Below are 19,479 nucleotides of genomic sequence, written 5' to 3'. Positions count from 1 at the left end.
GCCGTAGCAGCAGAATGAACCCTTCTTCTACTGCCTCACTCTGATCTCGTCTGCCTCCCTGTTTTACTTTTTAGCACCCTTGTGATTACACTGGGTCTACCCAGATAATCCAGGATGATCTCCCTATTTCAAAGTCAGCTGATTAGCAACCTTAATTCCATGTACTGCCTTAATTCCCCTTTGTCATGTACTGTAACGTATTCACAAATTCCAGGATTAGAACAGGACCATTATTCTGCCAATCACATTTCTCTTCAACTATGCCTTGTGATATGGTTTGGCTCTGTCCCCACTCCAATCTCATCTTGAATTATAGTCCCCATAATCCCTATCTGTCATGGGAGGGACCCAGGGGGAGGTAATGGAATTATTGGGGCAGGTCTTTCCTGGGCTGTTCTCATGATAGTATTCAAGTCTCACGAGATCTGATGGTTTTATAAAGGGGAATTCCCCTACCCAAGCTCTCTTGCCTGGCACCATATAAGACGTGACTTTGCTCCTTATTTGCCTTCAGCCATGATTGTGTGGCCTCCCCAGTCATGTAGAACTGTGAGTCAGTTAAACCTCTTTCCTTTATGAATTACTCAGTCTCAGGTATGTCTTTTTTTTTTTTTTTTTTTTTTTTGAGACAGTCTCACACTGTCACCTAGGCTGGAGTGCAGTGGCGCAATCTCGGCTCACTGCAACCTCTGCCTCCCGGGTTCAAGCGGTTCTCCTGCCTCAGCCTCCCAAGGAGCTGGGATTACGGGCACTCGCCACCACACCCAGCTAATTTTTTGTATTTTTAGTGGAGATGGGGTTTCACCATGTTGGCCAGGCTGGTCTCGAACTCCTGACCTTGTGATTCACCTGCCTCAGCCTCCCAAAGTGCTGGGATTACAAGCATGAGCCCCCGTGCCTGGCCTCAGGTAAGTCTTTATTAGCAGTGTGAGAACAGACTAATACACCTTGCCCTTCAGACTTCAGTAGCAGCACAGTATTCCCTGCAATAGACCATGGATAGGCTCCATCTCTGGTACTACCCCCTTGAGGCTGACTTGAATAAATCGTCTTCCCACTTGAGCTGTCTCTTGAATACCAGAAGGGGTCAGCATATTCATGGCTTTGCTCCTGCCATGAATATGGCAGGATGAACCATGAACCTAGGATCCAGGAGCACCCTCATTAATAAAACCATTGAAGGGGCAATAGCAACCTTATGATTGCCACTCCTGTTCAACGTGGCACCAAAAGAGGATACCATTGATGTGAAAACACAGGCCTTATTAGTCAACTGGCCTTGTGCTCCACTATACCAAGACTTGAACTACTACCTTTGAATCATTTCCTGGGTGAGTTTCCCATCCTAGAATGTTGGGTTTGTTAGCTAAGATTAGGTCTTACGTTTTCTTTATCAGTTAAAATAGTTCATGTTCACTAAAGCTCTACAATTTTCAGACCATCGTTGTTATTCTGCCTTATATACGACACCATTATGTAAAATGGTGTCATATTTGCATTTAACCTATGTATATTCTCCTGCGTACTTTAAATCATCTCTAGCTTACTTACAATACCTAATGCAATGTAAATTCTATGTAAATAATTGTTATACTTTATTGTTTCAGGAATAATGACAAGAAAAAAAAAGCTTCTACATGTTCAGTACAAACCCAGCCATCCTTTTTTTCTGAGCATTATCTACCGCCAGTTGGTCGAATCCACAAGTGCAGAACCCACAAATACAAATGGGTGACTATAGTTTTTGAGCTGTGCTAACATGAAAGAGTATAAATAATTACATTGTACCCGCACTACCAAACTGAAACTGTCATATCTGAAGTAAGTTACCTTCATTATGTTGTAGTAGGTCAGTTAATGGCTTTTGGACAGACATATCCTGAATTCTTTGTTTGTTCTCTGCAAACAATTCTATAAAGACTTCCTAAAGCCTATAAAGACTTCCTAAAGCCTAGGCCCATGTTTTAGAAAGTGAAAGTCTGGCTGACTGGTGGATCTGTGTGCAAGCCTGAAGGCCACTCTCTCTCTCTTTCACTCTTGTAAGCCTAGGCCCTTATGTGGGTTACCCTCAAGGCCAAGGCTGAGCCCATAAGCAGGCAGGCATGGGTGATTGTCTCTCATTGAAAATAGCAGAGCAACATTGGTGCCTACAAATGATTATCCCTATATTGATTTCAATAATACAATAGTAGAATGAGGTATCTGTTTAAGTACCTTCAAGGACAATTTTATGTGATTTGTTTATCTCTATTTGGCTGATTCATTCTCCCTAACTCCACCTCCCACCTATCCACATATGTATAGGGAGGTTATAGCCATCATAGATGTGAAGATTAGTTTGGGTGCTCTTTTCTATCAACAGTAAAAGCGGGCCATCTACTTTGCAAGAATAAAGTTTGTCTATAGTACACCAAACCTATTCCTTGACTCAACAGTCCATTTCACAATAATTACATTTTTATGCCCATACCATCTCCCCAAAATGCATTTTCACACCATTGAACGCTAGTTAAAACTATGAGTTCCAAGTCTTCCTACCTCTTGGGATGTTTCATAGGAAAATCTCTATTGACCAAGTGATATAGATCTGGCTTTTATTTCTGTGCCTCTTCATCACCACATATTTAACTATTCCAAAATAGTTATTACCACCATCACTCTACTCTAGTTCCTTCTGCTCATTATCTCTTACACAGTATATCCTATCTAATTAGGCTTCACCTTATGAAGTAGGCTTTTGTAAATATCCCAGGGGATGAAGGACGAGGAGTTGAAAGATACAGAACAAAGATTCAGAATTTTATTTCATTTTCTGCTTCTAGCATCTAGAAGAGATTGTAGAGTGTTGAAACAATTTCTTCCTTAACAGTCCGATAGAATTTCCCAGTGAACCCATTCACTGGGGAACCACCAGTGATGCTTTCTGTTTTGAAGATTATTGATTATTAAATCAGTTTCTTTGACAGATAAAGGCTAATTCAGATTGTTTATCCTTGTGTGAGTTTTGACAGATTGTCTCTTTGAAGGAACTGATTCGTTTCATCTAGGCTATCAAATTTGTAAGCATAGGGTTGTTCATAATATTCTTTGATTGTCCTCTTAATGTCTATGAGAGCTGTAGTGATGCCCCCTCTTTCATTTCTAATATTAGCAACTTGTGTTCTCTCCCTCTTTTTTCTTAGTTAGTCTTGGTAGAGGCCTATTGATTTTATTGATCTCAGAGAACCAGCTTTTGGTTTTACTGATTTTTATCTATTGATTTCCTGTTTTCAGTTTCATTGATTTCTATCATAATTTTTACTATTTCTTTTATTTTGCTTTCTTTGGATTTAATTTGCTTTTCTTTTTCTAATTTCCTAAGATGTAAGCTTAGATTGTTTACTTTAGATCTTTCTTCTTTACTAATGTATGCATTGGATGCTGTAAATTTCTCTCTAAGCAAAGCTTTCACTGTATGCCACAAATTTTGATAAGCTGTGTTTTCATTTTTATTTAGTTCAAAATAAGTTTTAATTTGTCATTAGATTTTTTTCTTTGACTTTTATGTTATTTAGAAGTGTGTTTAACCTCCATGTATTTGGGAGATTTTCCAGTTATCGTTCTATTACTGATTTCTAGTGTAATTCTACCATGGCCCGAGAGCATGCATTGTATGATTTCTATTCCTTTAAATTTTCTAAGGTGTGTTTTATGGCCCAAAATTGGTCTATCTTGGTGAGCGTTCCATGTGAGCATGAGAAGGATGAATTTCCTGCTGTTATTGAGTGAAATCGTGTGTAGAAATGTTCATTTTACCCAATCGGTTGATTATATTGTTGAGTTCAACTCTGATTTTATTTATTTTCTGCCTGCTGGATCTGTCCATTTCTGCCAAGAGAGGTGATGAAGTCTCCAACTATAAGAGTGGATTCATCTGTTTCTCTTTGCAGTTCTCTCAGTATTTTGACACTGTTGTTAGCACACACGTGTTAAAGATTGCTATGACTTCTTGGAAAATTTACCCCTTTAACTTTATGTAACTTCTCACTTTATCCCTGATAATTTTCCTTCTTTGGAATGAAAAGTCTGTTCTGTTTTAGAATTCTACTCCATCTGAAATTAATATAGTTATTCCAGCTTTCTTCTGATTATTGTTAGCATGGTCCATCTATATTTATCCCTCTACTTTTAATCTATATGTGTCTTTATATTTAAAGTTGGTTTCATGTAAACAACATGTAATTACATCTTTTTTGTCATCTACTCTGACAATCTCTGTCTTTTAATTGGTGCATTTAGACCATTGATGATCAAAGTGATTATTGACATATTGGATTAGTATCTACCAAATTTGTTACCATTTTCTATTTATTGCCTTTGTTCTAGTCTTCAATTCTATTTTTGGTCTACATTTTTTCTGCCTTTTGTGGTTTTAATTGAGCATTTAATATAATTTCATTTTTCCTTCTTTCTTAGATTATCATTCATTTAGACTCATTTTTTTTGTTTGTTTTTTGTTTTTACTTTCTTTCATGGATTTTCCAAAAGAAAAGCAAATTAAATCCTTAGAGTTTGCAATATATATTTACAATTAATCCAAGTCAACTTTCGAATAACACTATACCACTTAATTGGTAGCGTATCTTATAATAACAAAATAACCCCAATTCCTCTCCCTCCTGCCCCTCATATCATTACTGTCATTCATTTCACTTACAGATAAGCATACAGGAACATTATATATGAATGTAATACATATATTGTATATATGGCATTATATACATATATAAACATAAGTATACACAATTGAATACATTGCTATTATTTTCTATTATGTTTCAAATCAATTAAAAATAAGAAAAAGTTTTTATTGTACCTTCACTTATTCTTTCTTTCTCTCATGCTTTTTCTTTATGTAAATCTGAATTTTCTTTTCTTTTTTTTTTTTTTTGAGAGAGGGTCTCACTCTTTGCCCAGGCTGGAGTGCGGGGTCACCATCACAGCTCACTGCAGCCTCCACCTCTCAGGCCCAAGTGATCCTTTCTACCTCAGCCTCCTTAGTAGCTGGGGCCTCAGGCATAAGCCATCATGCCTCACTAATTTAAATAATTTTGTTTTTGTAGAGACAGGGTCTCCCTATGTTGCCCAGGCTGGTCTTGAACTTCTGGGCTCAAGCCATTCTCTTACCTTAGCCTCCCAAAGTGTTGTAATTGCAGGCATGAGCCACTGTGCCCAGGCTTATATATAAATTTGTGACATATCACTTTACTTCTTTTGAAATAACTTCTTTTCATATTTTTGCAAGGCAGGTCTACTGGCAACAAATTCTCTCATTTTTTGTTTGTCTGAGAAAGTACTTCTCTTTCATCTTTTGAGGTTAATATCACAGAGTACATTCTACTAAGGGTAGAATGCTAAGTTGGTGGGTTTATTCTCTGAGCACATTAAATACTTTATTCTCTTCTTGTTTCCATAATTTCTGAAGAAAAGTTAGATAAAATTCTTATTTTTGCTCCTCTATAGAAAAGATGTTTTCTTCCTCTGGCTTCTTGAAGATTTTTTTCTTTATCTTTGATTTTCTGTAGTTTGAAAATGATATTTCTTGGTGTAGTTGTTTGAGCAAATATTCTGCTTGGTGTTCTCTGACCTTCCTGAATCTAAGGTTGGGTGTCTAGCCGTTATCTGGGGAAATTCTCAGTCATTACTGTTTAAAGTATTTCTTCTGTTCCTTTCTTTCTCTCTTTTTGGTATTCCCATTAGGCATATGTTACACATTTTCAATTGTCCCATAGTTCTTAAATATTCTGCTCTGTTTTTTTCTTCAGTCTTTTTTTGTTTTCTTTTCGAAAAGTTTTGGATTCTTTTCTCAGCTGTGTGTAGTCTACTAATAAGCTCATCAAAGATCAAAGGCATTCTTCATTTCTGATAGTATTTTTTAATATTAGGCATTTATTTTTGGTTCTCTCTTAGAAGTTTTATCTCCTTTCTTACCTTGCCCATCGTTCCTGCATGATGCAGCATTATAAGAAATATATATTTTGTCTCTGCCCCCTAGTTTTGGCACAAAACTTCTAAAACCCTTGTAATTTCCTGAGTCATAGGGGTGATGGGAATAGCGTTAGTTATAATATTTGGTCCCTGTTCCTGACACAGAGCTTCTAAGACCAGGAATCTCTGAAGTGAAATGAGTATCTTCATGTTAATGAGATATCTGATGGCTGAAATCCCCTAGATTGCTTCAGGATAGGACTGGTTGCCAGGGAATCACCCATGTGATTAGAAGGTTTCAGCCCCATCCCCAGATGTCCAGGAAGAGGAGAGGAGATTGAGTTCGAGTTAATCTCCAATGGCCAATGATTTTATTAATCATGCCCATGTAAAGAAGTCTCCACAAAAGCCCTAACTGAAGGAGTTTGGGGAACTTCTAGTTTGGTGAACATCTCAAGGTGCTGGGAATGTGGTGCACCCAGAGAGTTAATGGAAGCTCAGTGTCCTGTCCTGCACACTCTGCCATATGCATATTTTCTATTTGGCTGTTGCTGAGTTTTATCCTTTGTAATAAACTGGTAATTGCAATTAGACTGTTTTTCTGAGTTCTGTGAGCTACTCTAGCAAATTATCAAACCCAAGGAGCGGGTTATGGGAACCCCTAATATATAGCCAGTCAGTCAGAAGTACAAAAGACCCAGGCTTGTGCCTGGCATCTGAAGTGGGGGGCAGTCTTTTGGGACTGAGTCCTTAATCTGTGGGATCTGCTGTAACTCCAAGTAGACAGTATCAGAATTGAAGTGAATTGAATTTTAGGTCACCCAGTTGGTGTCCACAGAGAACTGGAGAATTTCTTTGTGGGGAAAACCCAAGCATTTGTTATCAGAAGTGTTTTATACAGAGAAACAGGTGTGGACTTTTTTTTCTCCCACGTTACATATTGTCTACTTTATCCATTGAAGCCCTTAGTATTTTAATCATAGTTGTTTCAAATTCCTAGTCTAATAATTGCAACATTTCTGCCACATCTGAGTCTGATTCTGATACTTTCTCTCCTTATACTGTTGGGTTTTTTTTTACCTTCTAGTATGTGTTATAATTTTTTCTATTTGTTTTTGAGACAGAGTCTCTCTCTGTCACCCAGGCTGTAGTACAGTAGCATGAAGATGATTCACTGCAGCCTCAATCTTGTTGGGCTCAAGCAATCTTCTGCCTCAACCTCCCAAGTAGCTGGTAGCTGGGACTACAGGGACCATGTCCAGCTAATTTTTTGATTTTTTAAAAATAGAGATGGGGTCTCACTTTGTTGCCCAGGCCAGTCTCTAACTCCTGGCTTCAAGCAATCCTCCTGCCTCAGCCTCCCAAAGTGCTGGGATTACAGGCATGAGCCACCTTATGCAGCCCATAATTTTTTCTTGGTAGCTGGACATGATGTCCCGGGTAAAAGTTAATCAATCTCTTAAGTTCGTGGCACACAAAATAATTGATTCAAACAAAGCTCCTATCTTGTTTTGGTTACTTATTTTCTTTAATTTCCAATTCCCACTTTTCACCCAACCTCCATTCTTATTTCCCACTTCCAAAGATAACCTTTTTATTGTATTAGGGATGGTGATCCTTTAGCTCCTGAATATTTTTGGAAAATGTGTATCACATGTAATGTGAATTGATATCAATGATATTTTGACCTAATGCTCAATCTTTTCTTTTTCTTTCTTTCTTCCTTTGAACTGGAGCTATATTTTAAAGATGTCTTCATGTGGATGGGTGTGTGCCAATCCAGTGCTCCTGAATCCTACATAGTAATCTTTGGACTGTATCCATCAAAATTTGTTTTATTAACACCATGCCACAATAATCTACATTATAAAGAACATCCTTGCACTGGTCCCCTCATGACCCCATGTGAGAATCTCCATGGGCTGCATATCCAGGAGCAGAACTGATTGATGGTAGGATATTGCTAAGTAGTAATGAATTAGTAATGAATCACCCATGTGACTGGGTTAGTTTGTACCCCCAACAACAAGGCGGAAAGTTCCTTTTTCCCCATTAGACAATTTAACAACACCCACAGTTGAGGAGATAGCAACGATCGACACTATTCACTCTTCTGAATTTTCTCAATCCAATGATGGAGAAATGATATCTGATAGTTGTTTTAATTCTTATTTCTTTCAATATTGAGTTTAAACATTTCCTCATATGTTTTTATTTTAGCCTTTTGGCTTTCTTCTTCTCCAGGAATGCAACTGGAAACAGCTGTTACAATGTTTCTTTTATGTTTGATTGCACAATGTTTTCTACTTTAGACCTTCACATGTACTTCATTTTTTTTCTGTCTTTTTAAAGGAAACAGGGCAAAATGAGCAAGAGATGCATGAGCGTGGGTCAGCAAACGTGGGCTCTTCTCTGCAAGAACTGTCTCAAAAAATGGAGAATGAAAAGACAGACCTTGTTGGTATGCTTCAGAGTCTATGTGTTCTCATATTTAGAGGATGAAAAAGTATTTTATCATGCAACATAAACACTTTGTTTTCATTATTTAATATTGCACATACGTGTAGTCTAATTAACAAGCTAGATTTTTTTTTCAAATTCTGGGCTTTGCTATTTGTTTAGGTAAAATTTATTTTTTCAAATTACATTATGTATTATTGTTTTATGTCTTACTAGAGGCATTTTTTTAAAAATTCATATTCAGAAACTCCTTGAAAAATAAAGCCATATCTTTATACTTCAGAGATAACAATTCTTAACCGCTGAGCTCATTTGAATCTCATGAACGTATTTGTATAGAAGTTCAGGGACAAAGTAAAAAAGAAGCAGGGAATCCAAAATCTAACAAACAATGAAAAGGCAAATTGTAGCACTTCTACACAATGTCATTATAGACACAGACAATGCCTGTTTGAAAGAAATAATAATCATGTAAATAAATGGGAAAATAGTATTGTGACCTTTTACTTCTATTAAAATAGTACTTATTTTCTTCTGATCATAAGAATGATTAGATGTGCTTTGTGCAAAAAATTTAGTAAACTCAGAAAAATATAATAAAATCACCCATAGAATACTCATAGTTCAAAACTTATATTAACATCTGATCTTATGAACGTGTGTGTGTGTGTGTGTGTGTGTGTGTGTGTGTTCATGCAACAAATATGTATTGAATGCTTGGATAGGCAGGGAATAAAGTATACAACAATTCCTGCATAGGGAAAAGATTATATAAATGTAAAAGTTGTGATCCCGCCCTACATAGATGTTTTACCTTTAAACTTTTAGCTCTTTTTTATATAAACATTATATTTATTTTTCTATTAAGATAGAAACAGATATAGACCAACACACATAGCTAAAAAAGGATCATATGATGAAGATGACATATAACTCTTTTAAAAAGGACTTATGTGTAGTATCATAACTAAATAATTAACTAGGTTCTTATCACTGGGTTTCAATTGCATTGTGCTGTATTTCCAATTCCCGAATGTGGTCACGATGACCACATTCAAAAAAACTTTGTTTTTTTATGAGCAACATTTTGGGACTATCTTCTTCCACATACCAGCAACAGAAGGTAAAAATATGATCTTGCTCCTGTTCATGGAAGCTAGTTACCTATTCCACATCACCTACTATTTATTTATCACTGTCACTAAAATTTTAACATGACTAAACTGTTGGGCCATTCATAAAGTAATCCAGGCTTTATCACTTGCACTAGAGTGTGGTAAACTTAGATTCTCAATTATAACTGGAATTGATGTTACAATTCTGTCTTGGTAGACAATGTGCATATTTTAATATATGCAGATTAATGGACAAAGAAAATCAGGATATTTAAAAACTAGGAGAAAGAACAAATGGAATGCAAGCCAAATAACAGAATTAAGTATTTCAAACTGTTTGTGGATGATTGATCTGTGGTATAACATCTACCAGTTTGCTTCCTTTTTCTCTTATTGCTATATAGGAATGGCTCTTTTCATTTCTTCTGGTACTGTTTCTGTACCTATTTTTCTCCAATTTACATCAAGTTCATGACACTCCTCAAATGTCTTCAATGGATCTGGGACGTGTAGATAGTTTTAATGATACTAATTATGTTATTGCATTTGCACCTGAATCCAAAACTACCCAAGAGATAATGAACAAAGTGGCTTCAGCCCCATTCCTAAAAGGTATGTTCCCTGGTTGTTCATAGTAATTTCCTTATTTGCAAAAGGCACAAATTCATTTTGAGATTTCCTTCATAAATTATGTTGAATGTTCAAGTTTCTAGAGTTTATTAACAACATTAACGTATATTCCTTCCAAGTCTCAAAATTTTTTGTAGTTTGTTCACTAGTGTCCCATTTAGGAAATTCCATATTAAAAGGGTTATCTTCATAATTGTACATATCAAAATGAGATAGTCCAGGGTTATTTAAATGTATGTTTGTGAAAAGATTCTGGAAACATTGGACTGTAGTGACAGCATGATTTTTCAAATACATACATATTAAGAGAGAAACTATACATCATTTTGAAAACCCATGGGCAATATTTACAATGAAAAGAGGTGACATGTTTCCTTGTACCACAAAGTATATATGTGGGTGGGACACAAAGCTCTAAAAGCCACAAGATTGGCGTGGTTTTTCCTCTGGGTGTAGGAAGAGAACAAAGAGAAACAATAAGGTATCTGATGGTCCTGAAGAAACTTCTTTAAGAGTTCATACTTACCCACCAGAAAGCAGAGAGGGCCAATTTGAGAATCGCAACTGAAACCATATTCAGAAATTTTATTACTAGTATAGTTTTGGAATGCTATTGAAGCTGTTAAATGTGTAAAGTGTGATAGACCAAATAAGTAAGTATGGAATAGTCTCATTCTCTCACCCATGTGTCCTTAAAACTTGGGAGTCACACTATGGAAGAGAAGGTCTAGGGCAGGACATTTACAAGGTGAAGAACCTTGTCATTCCAGATAGCTTAGAGAGCCATCAAGACCTGATCGGTTATGCCGAAAGAACTCAGCAGCCAATGTGGCGTAAGTCCATGCTTTCGTCAAGTTATTAAATGAAAAATATAACTAACCATTTTACCGTTAGAGGATGATACAGGTTGAGCACCCCTAATTCTAAAACCCAAAATCAGAAATGCACCAAAATCTGAAGCCTTTTGAGCCTGACATGATGCATAAGTGGAATATTCCACACCTGACCTCATGATAGGTTTGACTCTGTGTCCACACCCAAATCTCATCTTGAATTGTAATCCCCACATGTAGAGGAAGGGACCTGTAATCTCCATGTTTTGAGGGAGGGAAGTGATTGGATCATGGGAGCAATTTCCCCCATGCTGTTCTCATGATAGTGAGTTCTCACAAGATCTGATGATTTTATAAGGGGTTTTCCCCCCTTTGCTTCCTGTCTCTCCTGCCACATTGTGAAGGTGCCTGCTTCCCCATCTGCCATGATTGTAAGTGTCCTGAGGTCTCCCCATGTTGCAGGAATCAGGAGACCAGAAAGACCATATGGGTGGAACAGGAGGATTTTATTTAGGTGGCCACTGGCCCAGCAGATTAATATCCAGAGGCTGAGCCACGAACAAAGACAGGGCTTGACTTTTATTCATGCAACTGAAGTGGGGTGGCTAGCCAGTGGCGTGAAATTTGCAGGATGGGGAAAGTGAGAACACAACAAAGGCAGTTAATCAAACTGTGACAGGTTTTGCAACTTAGGCATGTCTTGTGACCTTTGCCATCCTGCACAAATGGGAAAACAGGAACTTACAAAATCCTTGCAAACTTGCAGAAATAGTTACAAAAGTAATTATAAGAGCAGAACAAAGAATGATAGCATGGGGAGAGAATTTCAGGCAGAGACTGATAAGAACTTGTTTTTCTCCTCCCTGCTCTTGGAATCCATTTCTCTGGGGCCCCTGCCTGGCCTTGCAGATAATGTTATCATAGCTCCAGCTGGACTTTGGAGTGAGTCAGCCTGGTCAGGGAAGGACTTGTTTTCTCTTAACTTGTTTTTCTTATATTTCCTGCTTCACCCAGCCATGCAGAACTGTGAGCCAATTAAACCTCTTTCCTTTATAAATCACCCAGTCTTGGGTATGTCTTTATAGCAGTGTGCAAACAGACCAATACACCTCATGTGATCGGTCACAGTGAAAACGCAGTAAAAACTTTGTTTTATGCACAAAATCATTTAAAATATTGTATAGGCTGAGCGTGCTGTAATTCCAGCACTTTGGGAGGCCAAGGTGGGCGGATCATCTTAGGTCAGGAGTTCTAACCTGGCCAACATGGTGACACCCCATCTCTACTAAAAATACAAAAATTAGCTGGGTGTGGTGGCATGTGCCTGTAATCTCAGCTACTTGGGAGTCTGAGGCAGGAGAATCACCTGCACTCAGGAGGTGAAGGTTGCAGTGAGCCGAGATCGTGCCACTGCACTCCAGCCTCAGTGACAGAGTGAAAGGCCATCTCAAAAACACAAACCAACAAACAACAACAATTATATATATATATATAAAATTTTATACTATATATATATAGTATAAAATCGCCTTCAGGCAATGTGTATAAAGTGTATGTGAAACATAAATGAATTTCACATTTAGACTTGGGTTGCATCCTCAAGATTTCTTATTACGTGTATGAAAATATTATAAAATCCGAAAAGAAATTGAAACCCAAAATACTTCTTGTCTCAAGTGTGTGATAAGAGATACTCAGCCTATTGTAATGAGTTCTTATTATGGAAAATAGCAAATAAAGAGAAAATACAAGCACATATCCCACGTGAACTATTGCACAACCAAATAGATAATGGAAAATATTATTTTATAAATGTTTTATATTAGTAGATGAAAAAGAAATGATAGAAATAAAACATCACCATTTTGAAACTCCCATTGAATTAATGGACCTAGGCACTGAGGGTCAACAGCTGGAATATCTCAAAAAGAGAAACAACTAGAAATTATAAGCCTCTCATAAAACAACACATCAACACCTATCGGCTGGCAAAAAAGGATTAGACCTGAGTCTGGTTAAGCCTCTGGATCTAGCTGCTGGATTGTAGGAAATACGGAGGACAAAAGAACTTGCTGAATTGCACCAGGAGGGTGCGCTTATATGGGTTAAATGGCCTGGGTTAGATCAGTAACAGTCAGCCATTTACACTACATATTTTAGAATAAACAAAGTCTCTTAAGGAAACACTATCTAAATGCAACAGTTTTATTCTGTCTTTGGAAATTTGGCTACATTGACATCACTTCCAAATGAAGATGTGTACTATAATTGCAGCATATATTCCAACTTTAGATAGGTTTGTTTGTATATGAATTTAAATTGATGTATTGGTATTTCCAATATCAATATTTATACCAGTACCAATACCAATGATTATTTCCAATACCATTGGAATTTCCAATAGCAATAATTTTTTGAAATTCATTGTGCCTTAAATTATTGTTTGATATGGTTTGGCTGTGTCTCCACCCAAAATTTTATCTTGAATTGTAATCCCCATAATCCCCACAATCCCCATGAGTCAAGGGAGGGACCTAGTGGAAAGTGATTGGATTATGGGGGTGGTTTCTCCCATGCTATTCTCATGAAAGTGAGTGAGTTCTCATGAAGTCTGATGGTTTTATAAGCATCTGGCATTTCCCCTGCTTGCACTCATTCTCTCTCCTGCCTCCCTGGAAAGAGGTACCTTCTGCTATGATTGTAAGTTTCCTGAGGCTTCCCCAGTCATAGGGAACTGTGAGTCAATTAAACTTCTTTTCTTTATAAATCACCCAGTCTCGGTATTTTCTTATAGCAATGTAAGAACAGAATGATACATTGTTTAAATGATTTATTTGGAAGGGTAAGTTATATTTGCAATACAAATGTTTGCCATAAATTTCTGATTTTATCTAGAACATCAGAAATTCCCACCCCTCTCCCCTCCATGTCTTATTTAGGCCCAGCACTGCCTTTAGGAAGGAATAGCTTTAACATAAAATAACCTCAACATAATTGAATATGGCCAGGTAGAGATTTTCTTGCTTAACTATTTCTTTTGTTTTCTTCACATGGCAGGAAGAACAATCATGGGGTGGCCTGATGAAAAAAGCATGGATGAATTGGATTTGAACTATTCAATAGACGCAGTGAGAGTCATCTTTACTGATACCTTCTCCTACCATTTGAAGTTTTCTTGGGGACATAGAATCCCCATGATGAAAGAGCACAGAGACCATTCAGGTAACTTTTGAAGAAGAAAAAAATTTTTTTTGCTATTGTATCAGTAGCCACAAAGGGGGCATACCTGATAGCAGAGGTGAAACTACACAAACATATACAACCACAACATACACCTTTAATTTCTGAACATAAAGGAGATTCATATTTATTAAATGAAGCTTATGTGCTTAAGTACATTGTTTTATTAAGAAATTATATTTACTATTATTTCTAAGTTGCTCCTGAAAAAACACCTGAACAAAATGATCTTGCTTATTGATTCACAAACATTTTCTTAAAGTTTAGTGCTTTCTTGACGTAAGCAACAGAAGATCCAAGCTCAAGGAAAGCAATCTTGACCAATGGAAAGAATTATAAAATATAATGAAAAATCTTTGAGAACTGGTCTTAAAAATATTCGTAAAGTAATTCTGCTATATTCCCTTTGGGTGTGCTCTGCAACTCTCAACTGAGAAGACTTACCATCCACTATATTATCATGGACTTTGCATTTTGAAGCATTTGAAATTTTGTTTTTTTCTGTAGCCAAGATTGTATCATTCCGTAATAATGGATGTGTTCTTCTTCTAAAGCTCACTGTCAAGCAGTGAATGAAAAAATGAAGTGTGAAGGTTCAGAGTTCTGGGAGAAAGGCTTTGTAGCTTTTCAAGCTGCCATTAATGCTGCTATCATAGAAGTGAGTATAAAGTTAAAGGAATCTAACCACATTGCATTTGAATTTTGCTGGATGGTGATTTAATGGATTATCCTATTCTATCATTTATTCACTTCATTAATAAGGCACAATATACAGAACAACTTCCATAATAAAACCATTGTACTAAGTACTGGGGATCAGAAAATAAGTAGAACACAGGCATTTTTCTCCAGGGATACTGGTATAGGGGGAGATAGAAACATGGATATATAGTCATAAGAAGAGTTTAGATTCTATCATAGAATTTCTTATTTTTAACTTTGTTTTTCTTAGAGACAAAGTTTTACTCTGTTGCCCAGGCTGGAATGCAGTGGCTATTCACAGACATGATTATAGCTCACTGCAGCCCCCAAACTTCTGGGCTCAAGTGATCCTCCTACCTCAGCCTCCCAAGTAGCTGGGATTACAGACCATGCCACCATGCCTGATTCTATCATGGAATTTAAAATGGTGTACTAGGCAAACAATGAAGCAGGATATACTCTGATAAGAAACATCAGGGAAAATTTGCTAATTGAAGTGACATTTCAGCTAGTCTTAAAACAGGAGTAGCGTTTTGTCCAGTGAGGTTGATGATGTTCTAAGGAGTCACGACAAAACCTAAAGTGTTCCAGGAACCACAAGGGGCCAGATCATGAAGGGCATATAAACATAAAATACATAAATGTAGAATGTACATGATTCCTTATAATTTAGAGAAAAAGCCTAAGGTTGGAATTAGATTGATGATAACAATTTGTTCATTGATATCTTTCTTCAGATCACAACAAATCATTCAGTGATGGAACAGCTGATGTCAGTTACTGGTGTACATATGAAGATATTACCTTTTGTTGCCCAAGGAGGAGTTGCAACTGATTTTTTCATTTTCTTTTGCATTATTTCTTTTTCTACATTTATATACTATGTATCAGTCAATGTTACACAAGAAAGACAATACATTACGTCATTGATGACAATGATGGGACTCCGAGAGTCAGCATTCTGGTAAATCATATGACTCCAATCCATTATGCAGCATAAACAAACAGAACAACTTAGCTGGTTGACTCCTTAGACCAGGGGTCCCCAAGCCCCAGGCCACAGACTGCTACTGGTCCGTGGCCAGTTAGGTACCAGGCCACATAGCAGGAGGTGAGTGGCAGGCAAGTGAGCAAAGCTTCGTCTATATTTACAGCCACTCCCTATTGCTCACATTACCACCTGAGCTCCACCTCCTGTCAGAATAGCTGCGTTATTAGAGTATCACAGAAGCTCAAACTCTATTGTGAACTGTGTATGTGAGAGATCTAGGTTGCGGGCTCCTTATGAGTATCCAATGCCTGATGATCTGTCACTCAAGAGATCTAGGTTGCGGGCTCTTTATGAGTATCCAATGCCTGATGATCTGTCACTGTCTCCCATCACCCCCAGATGGGATCTAGTTGCAGGAAAACAAGCTCAGGGTTCCTACTGATTCTACATTGTGGTAAGTTGTATAATTATTTCATTATATATTACAATGTAATAATAATAGAAATAAAGTGCACAATAAATGTAATCCACATGCATCATCCCAAAACCATCTCCCCACTCCTGTTTGTGGAAAAACTGTCTTTCATGAAACTGGTCCCTGGTGCCAAAAAGGTTGGGGACTGCTGTCTTAGATCTCTAAAGCAATACAAATGTTGCCGCTTTCATAAAGTAGTATGTTTATAAATGAGTTGAGCAGATGACCATGCAGACTTGGTGACTTGAAACTTTCCAAATTTATTTGACTTAAAGACAGCCTTATCCTGTAGATGTTTGCCAATACTCAGGGCGCCAGATGATTACTTGGTCACTAGTTACCATATATGGGTGAACCCAAATACACAAACACGTGAGGTTTCCAATATTCAGTAAAATACATGTTTCAGATACCTTATGTTAGGAATGGTGATTGATTTTTGACCCAGTGTTGGATGAGTCATCACTTTTATGACACTGAGCAAAAAGAAAACCTTTTATGTTCTTTAAACATTGAGATATTTTAGCTGAGGCCGTAGAGCACTGTGGTAAGCCTGGGAGGCAAGAAGCCACGGGTTTTCTCCATCTCAGCATTCAGTAGCTACCATCTTGGAAAATTACTTAAACTCTTTAAACTTCAGTTTTCTCTTCTGTAAAACGTGGATAATAATATGTACCTCTCATTGGTCCTGAGAATTAAAAGAAAGAAATGTATCTAAAATGTTTTACATGGTGGTTAAGAATAAACACTCAATATTAAGTGTCAGTTGATGGAGATATGGGGAGCTTTATGGCCAGAGAGGACAGTAGAGGCAAGTTAGGAAACAAGGGTTGAATTGTCAATTAATGGCAAGATAGTTTCAAGAGTTTAGCCAAGTGATGCATTAGAGACAGATGCAGTAAAAGCCTGAGTTCTGGAGTCAGAAAGAAATGGCTTGAATCTTGAATTTGCCCTTTACACACTGTGATATTGTCTCCGTGTTAAATAAGATATGTAGAATGCATATAAGGGTTCTGGGCATATGCTACATAGGCTTTCAAAGAATATTAGACATTACTGAGTAGAAAAAAATAAAGTTTATGTGATTTTCTACACAAGTGTTCAATACACCGGGTGGAGAAGTGGAGAAGATGAATTACTTCTTTGGTTTAGGATGAAAGTTTTTCTCCGATGTCCTTTTCTGTATCAAAATTGAGTTAACTCAGTACTAAAAAAATTTGGTCAAGATAGATAGATAGATAGATAGATAATTTCTTTCTTTCTTTTTTTATTTTTATTTTTTTGAGACAGAGTCTTGCTCTGTCACCCAGGCTGGAGTGCAGTGGCGTGATCTTGGCTCACTGCAACCTCCACCTCCCGGGTTCAAGTGATTCTTCTGCCTCAACCTCCCTAGTAGTTGTGACTACAGGCGAGTGCCACCACGCCCGACTAATCTTTGTACTTTTAGTAGAGACAGAGTTTCACTGTGTTGGCCAGGCTGGTCTTGAACTCCTGACCTCAAGTGATCCACCTGCCTCAGCCTCCCAAAGTGCTGGGATTACAGGTGTGAGCCGCCACCCCAGCCTATTTTTTAAAAAATGATATACAAAGAATTATAGAAAAATAACCAAGATGATTTTAAAAATAATAATCCAGTGAGAAAGGATTAAAAATCGGGGCATTTTTTTTCCTCTCATAAGAAAAGCCTAAGGCATTTTACTTGTACAGCATTTAAGTGGAACTAAGGAGAGTTTATAGAATATAGATGAACAATTTCAGATGAATGAAAGTGTACTGTGCAAAGGGAGTTATTACAATTAGCCATTAAAAATAAGCCATCCCAAAACATGATGGCATTTTCTACTTTAAATAAAAACTAACTGTTCATTGTGGACACACTATAAGCCAGTTGCCATATTAAACCCATAAAATAAATAATTTCATTTAATTTTCCTGTTTTCCACCAGAAAAACCTGAAGTTTGAAGAGATTAAATAACTGCCTCTCAGGATTATATAGTTACAATGTAGCAGGAGAAACTGGAACTAACTCAGATCTGTGATTAGAAAGCTTTTTCTCTTTCTCCTTTAAAGAACTTTCTTCCTGTTTATTTGGCATTGATAGTAAGGGAAAAGATATCTTCATATTCGTCTATATGTCTGTATCTATCTGTGTCCTGTGGGTATGTATAAATGTGTATCTATATCTAATTATCTATATTGGGGATTGGTAATCTATCAGCTGTTTTTGTACAATTTGCAAATTAGGAATTTCTTTTACATTTTTTATCATACTTTAAGTTCTGGGATACATGTGCAGAATGTGCAGGTTTGTTACATAGGTATACATGTGCCATGGTGGTTTGCTGCAACCATCAACCTTTCATCTAAGTTTTAAGCCCCACATGCATTAGATATTTCTCCTAATGCTATCTCTCCCCTTGCTCCCTACTCCCTGAAAGGTCCCAGTGTGTGATGTTCCTCTCCCTGTGCCCATATGTTCTCATTGTTCAACTCTCACTTTTGAGTGAGAACATGCGGTGTTTGGTGTTCTGTTCCTGTGATAGTTTGCTGAGAATGATGTTTTCCAGCTTCATGCATGTCTCTGCAAATGACATGAACTCGTTCTTTTTTATGGCTGCATATATTCCATGGTGTATATGTGCCACATTTTTTAAATCCAGTCTAGCATTTATGGGCATTGGGTTGGTTCCAAGTCTTTGCCATTGTGAATAGTGCTGCAATAAATATACGTGTGCATGTGTCTTTATAGTAGAATGATTTATGATCCTTAGCATATATACCCAGTAATGGGATTGCTGGGTCAAATGGTATTTCTAGTTCTAGATCCTTGAGGAATTGCCACACTGTCTTCCACAATGGTTGAATTAATTTACACTCCCACCAACAATATAAAAGCATTCCTATTTCTCCACATCCTCTCAAGCATCTGTTGTTTCCTGACTTTTTAATGATCACCATTCTAACTGGTGTGAGATGGTATCTCATTGTGGTTTTGATTTGTATTTCTCTAATGACTAGTGATGATGAGATTTTTTTCATATGTTTGTTGGCTGCGTAAGTGTCTT

The 19,479-nt window shown here is 37.1% G+C and overlaps 1 protein-coding gene across 9 annotated transcripts in view; it reads left to right on the top strand.

Moving 5' to 3' along the window:
* The window catches only part of ABCA9 (ATP binding cassette subfamily A member 9), an 81,353-nt gene that overhangs the window by 2,680 nt on the left and 59,194 nt on the right, over positions 1 to 19,479 (top strand). For 3 of the 9 annotated variants that reach the window (XR_010110710.1, XM_034942788.3, XM_063599355.1), the window contains exons 2-6: positions 8,320 to 8,428; positions 9,947 to 10,154; positions 14,063 to 14,227; positions 14,800 to 14,903; positions 15,685 to 15,911. Coding sequence is in view for 8 of the 9 variants with exons in the window: in XM_034942788.3 (XP_034798679.3) it covers positions 8,320 to 8,428; positions 9,947 to 10,154; positions 14,063 to 14,227; positions 14,800 to 14,903; positions 15,685 to 15,911 (813 nt within the window). In the remaining variant the exon portion in view is untranslated. Of the gene's footprint in view, positions 1 to 1,607; positions 1,822 to 7,727; positions 7,920 to 8,319; positions 8,429 to 9,946; positions 10,155 to 14,062; positions 14,228 to 14,799; positions 14,904 to 15,684; positions 15,912 to 19,479 lie in introns of those variants that run through there. The other 6 variants (XM_063599360.1, XM_063599359.1, XM_063599354.1 and 3 more) reach the window with 5 other exon arrangements.

Source organism: Pan paniscus, chromosome 19 (assembly GCF_029289425.2).
Source record: "Pan paniscus chromosome 19, NHGRI_mPanPan1-v2.0_pri, whole genome shotgun sequence".
Classification (NCBI taxonomy): Eukaryota; Metazoa; Chordata; class Mammalia; order Primates; family Hominidae; genus Pan; species Pan paniscus.
Note: the sequence above shows the minus strand (reverse complement) of the source record. Positions and strands in the feature narration are given on the sequence as shown.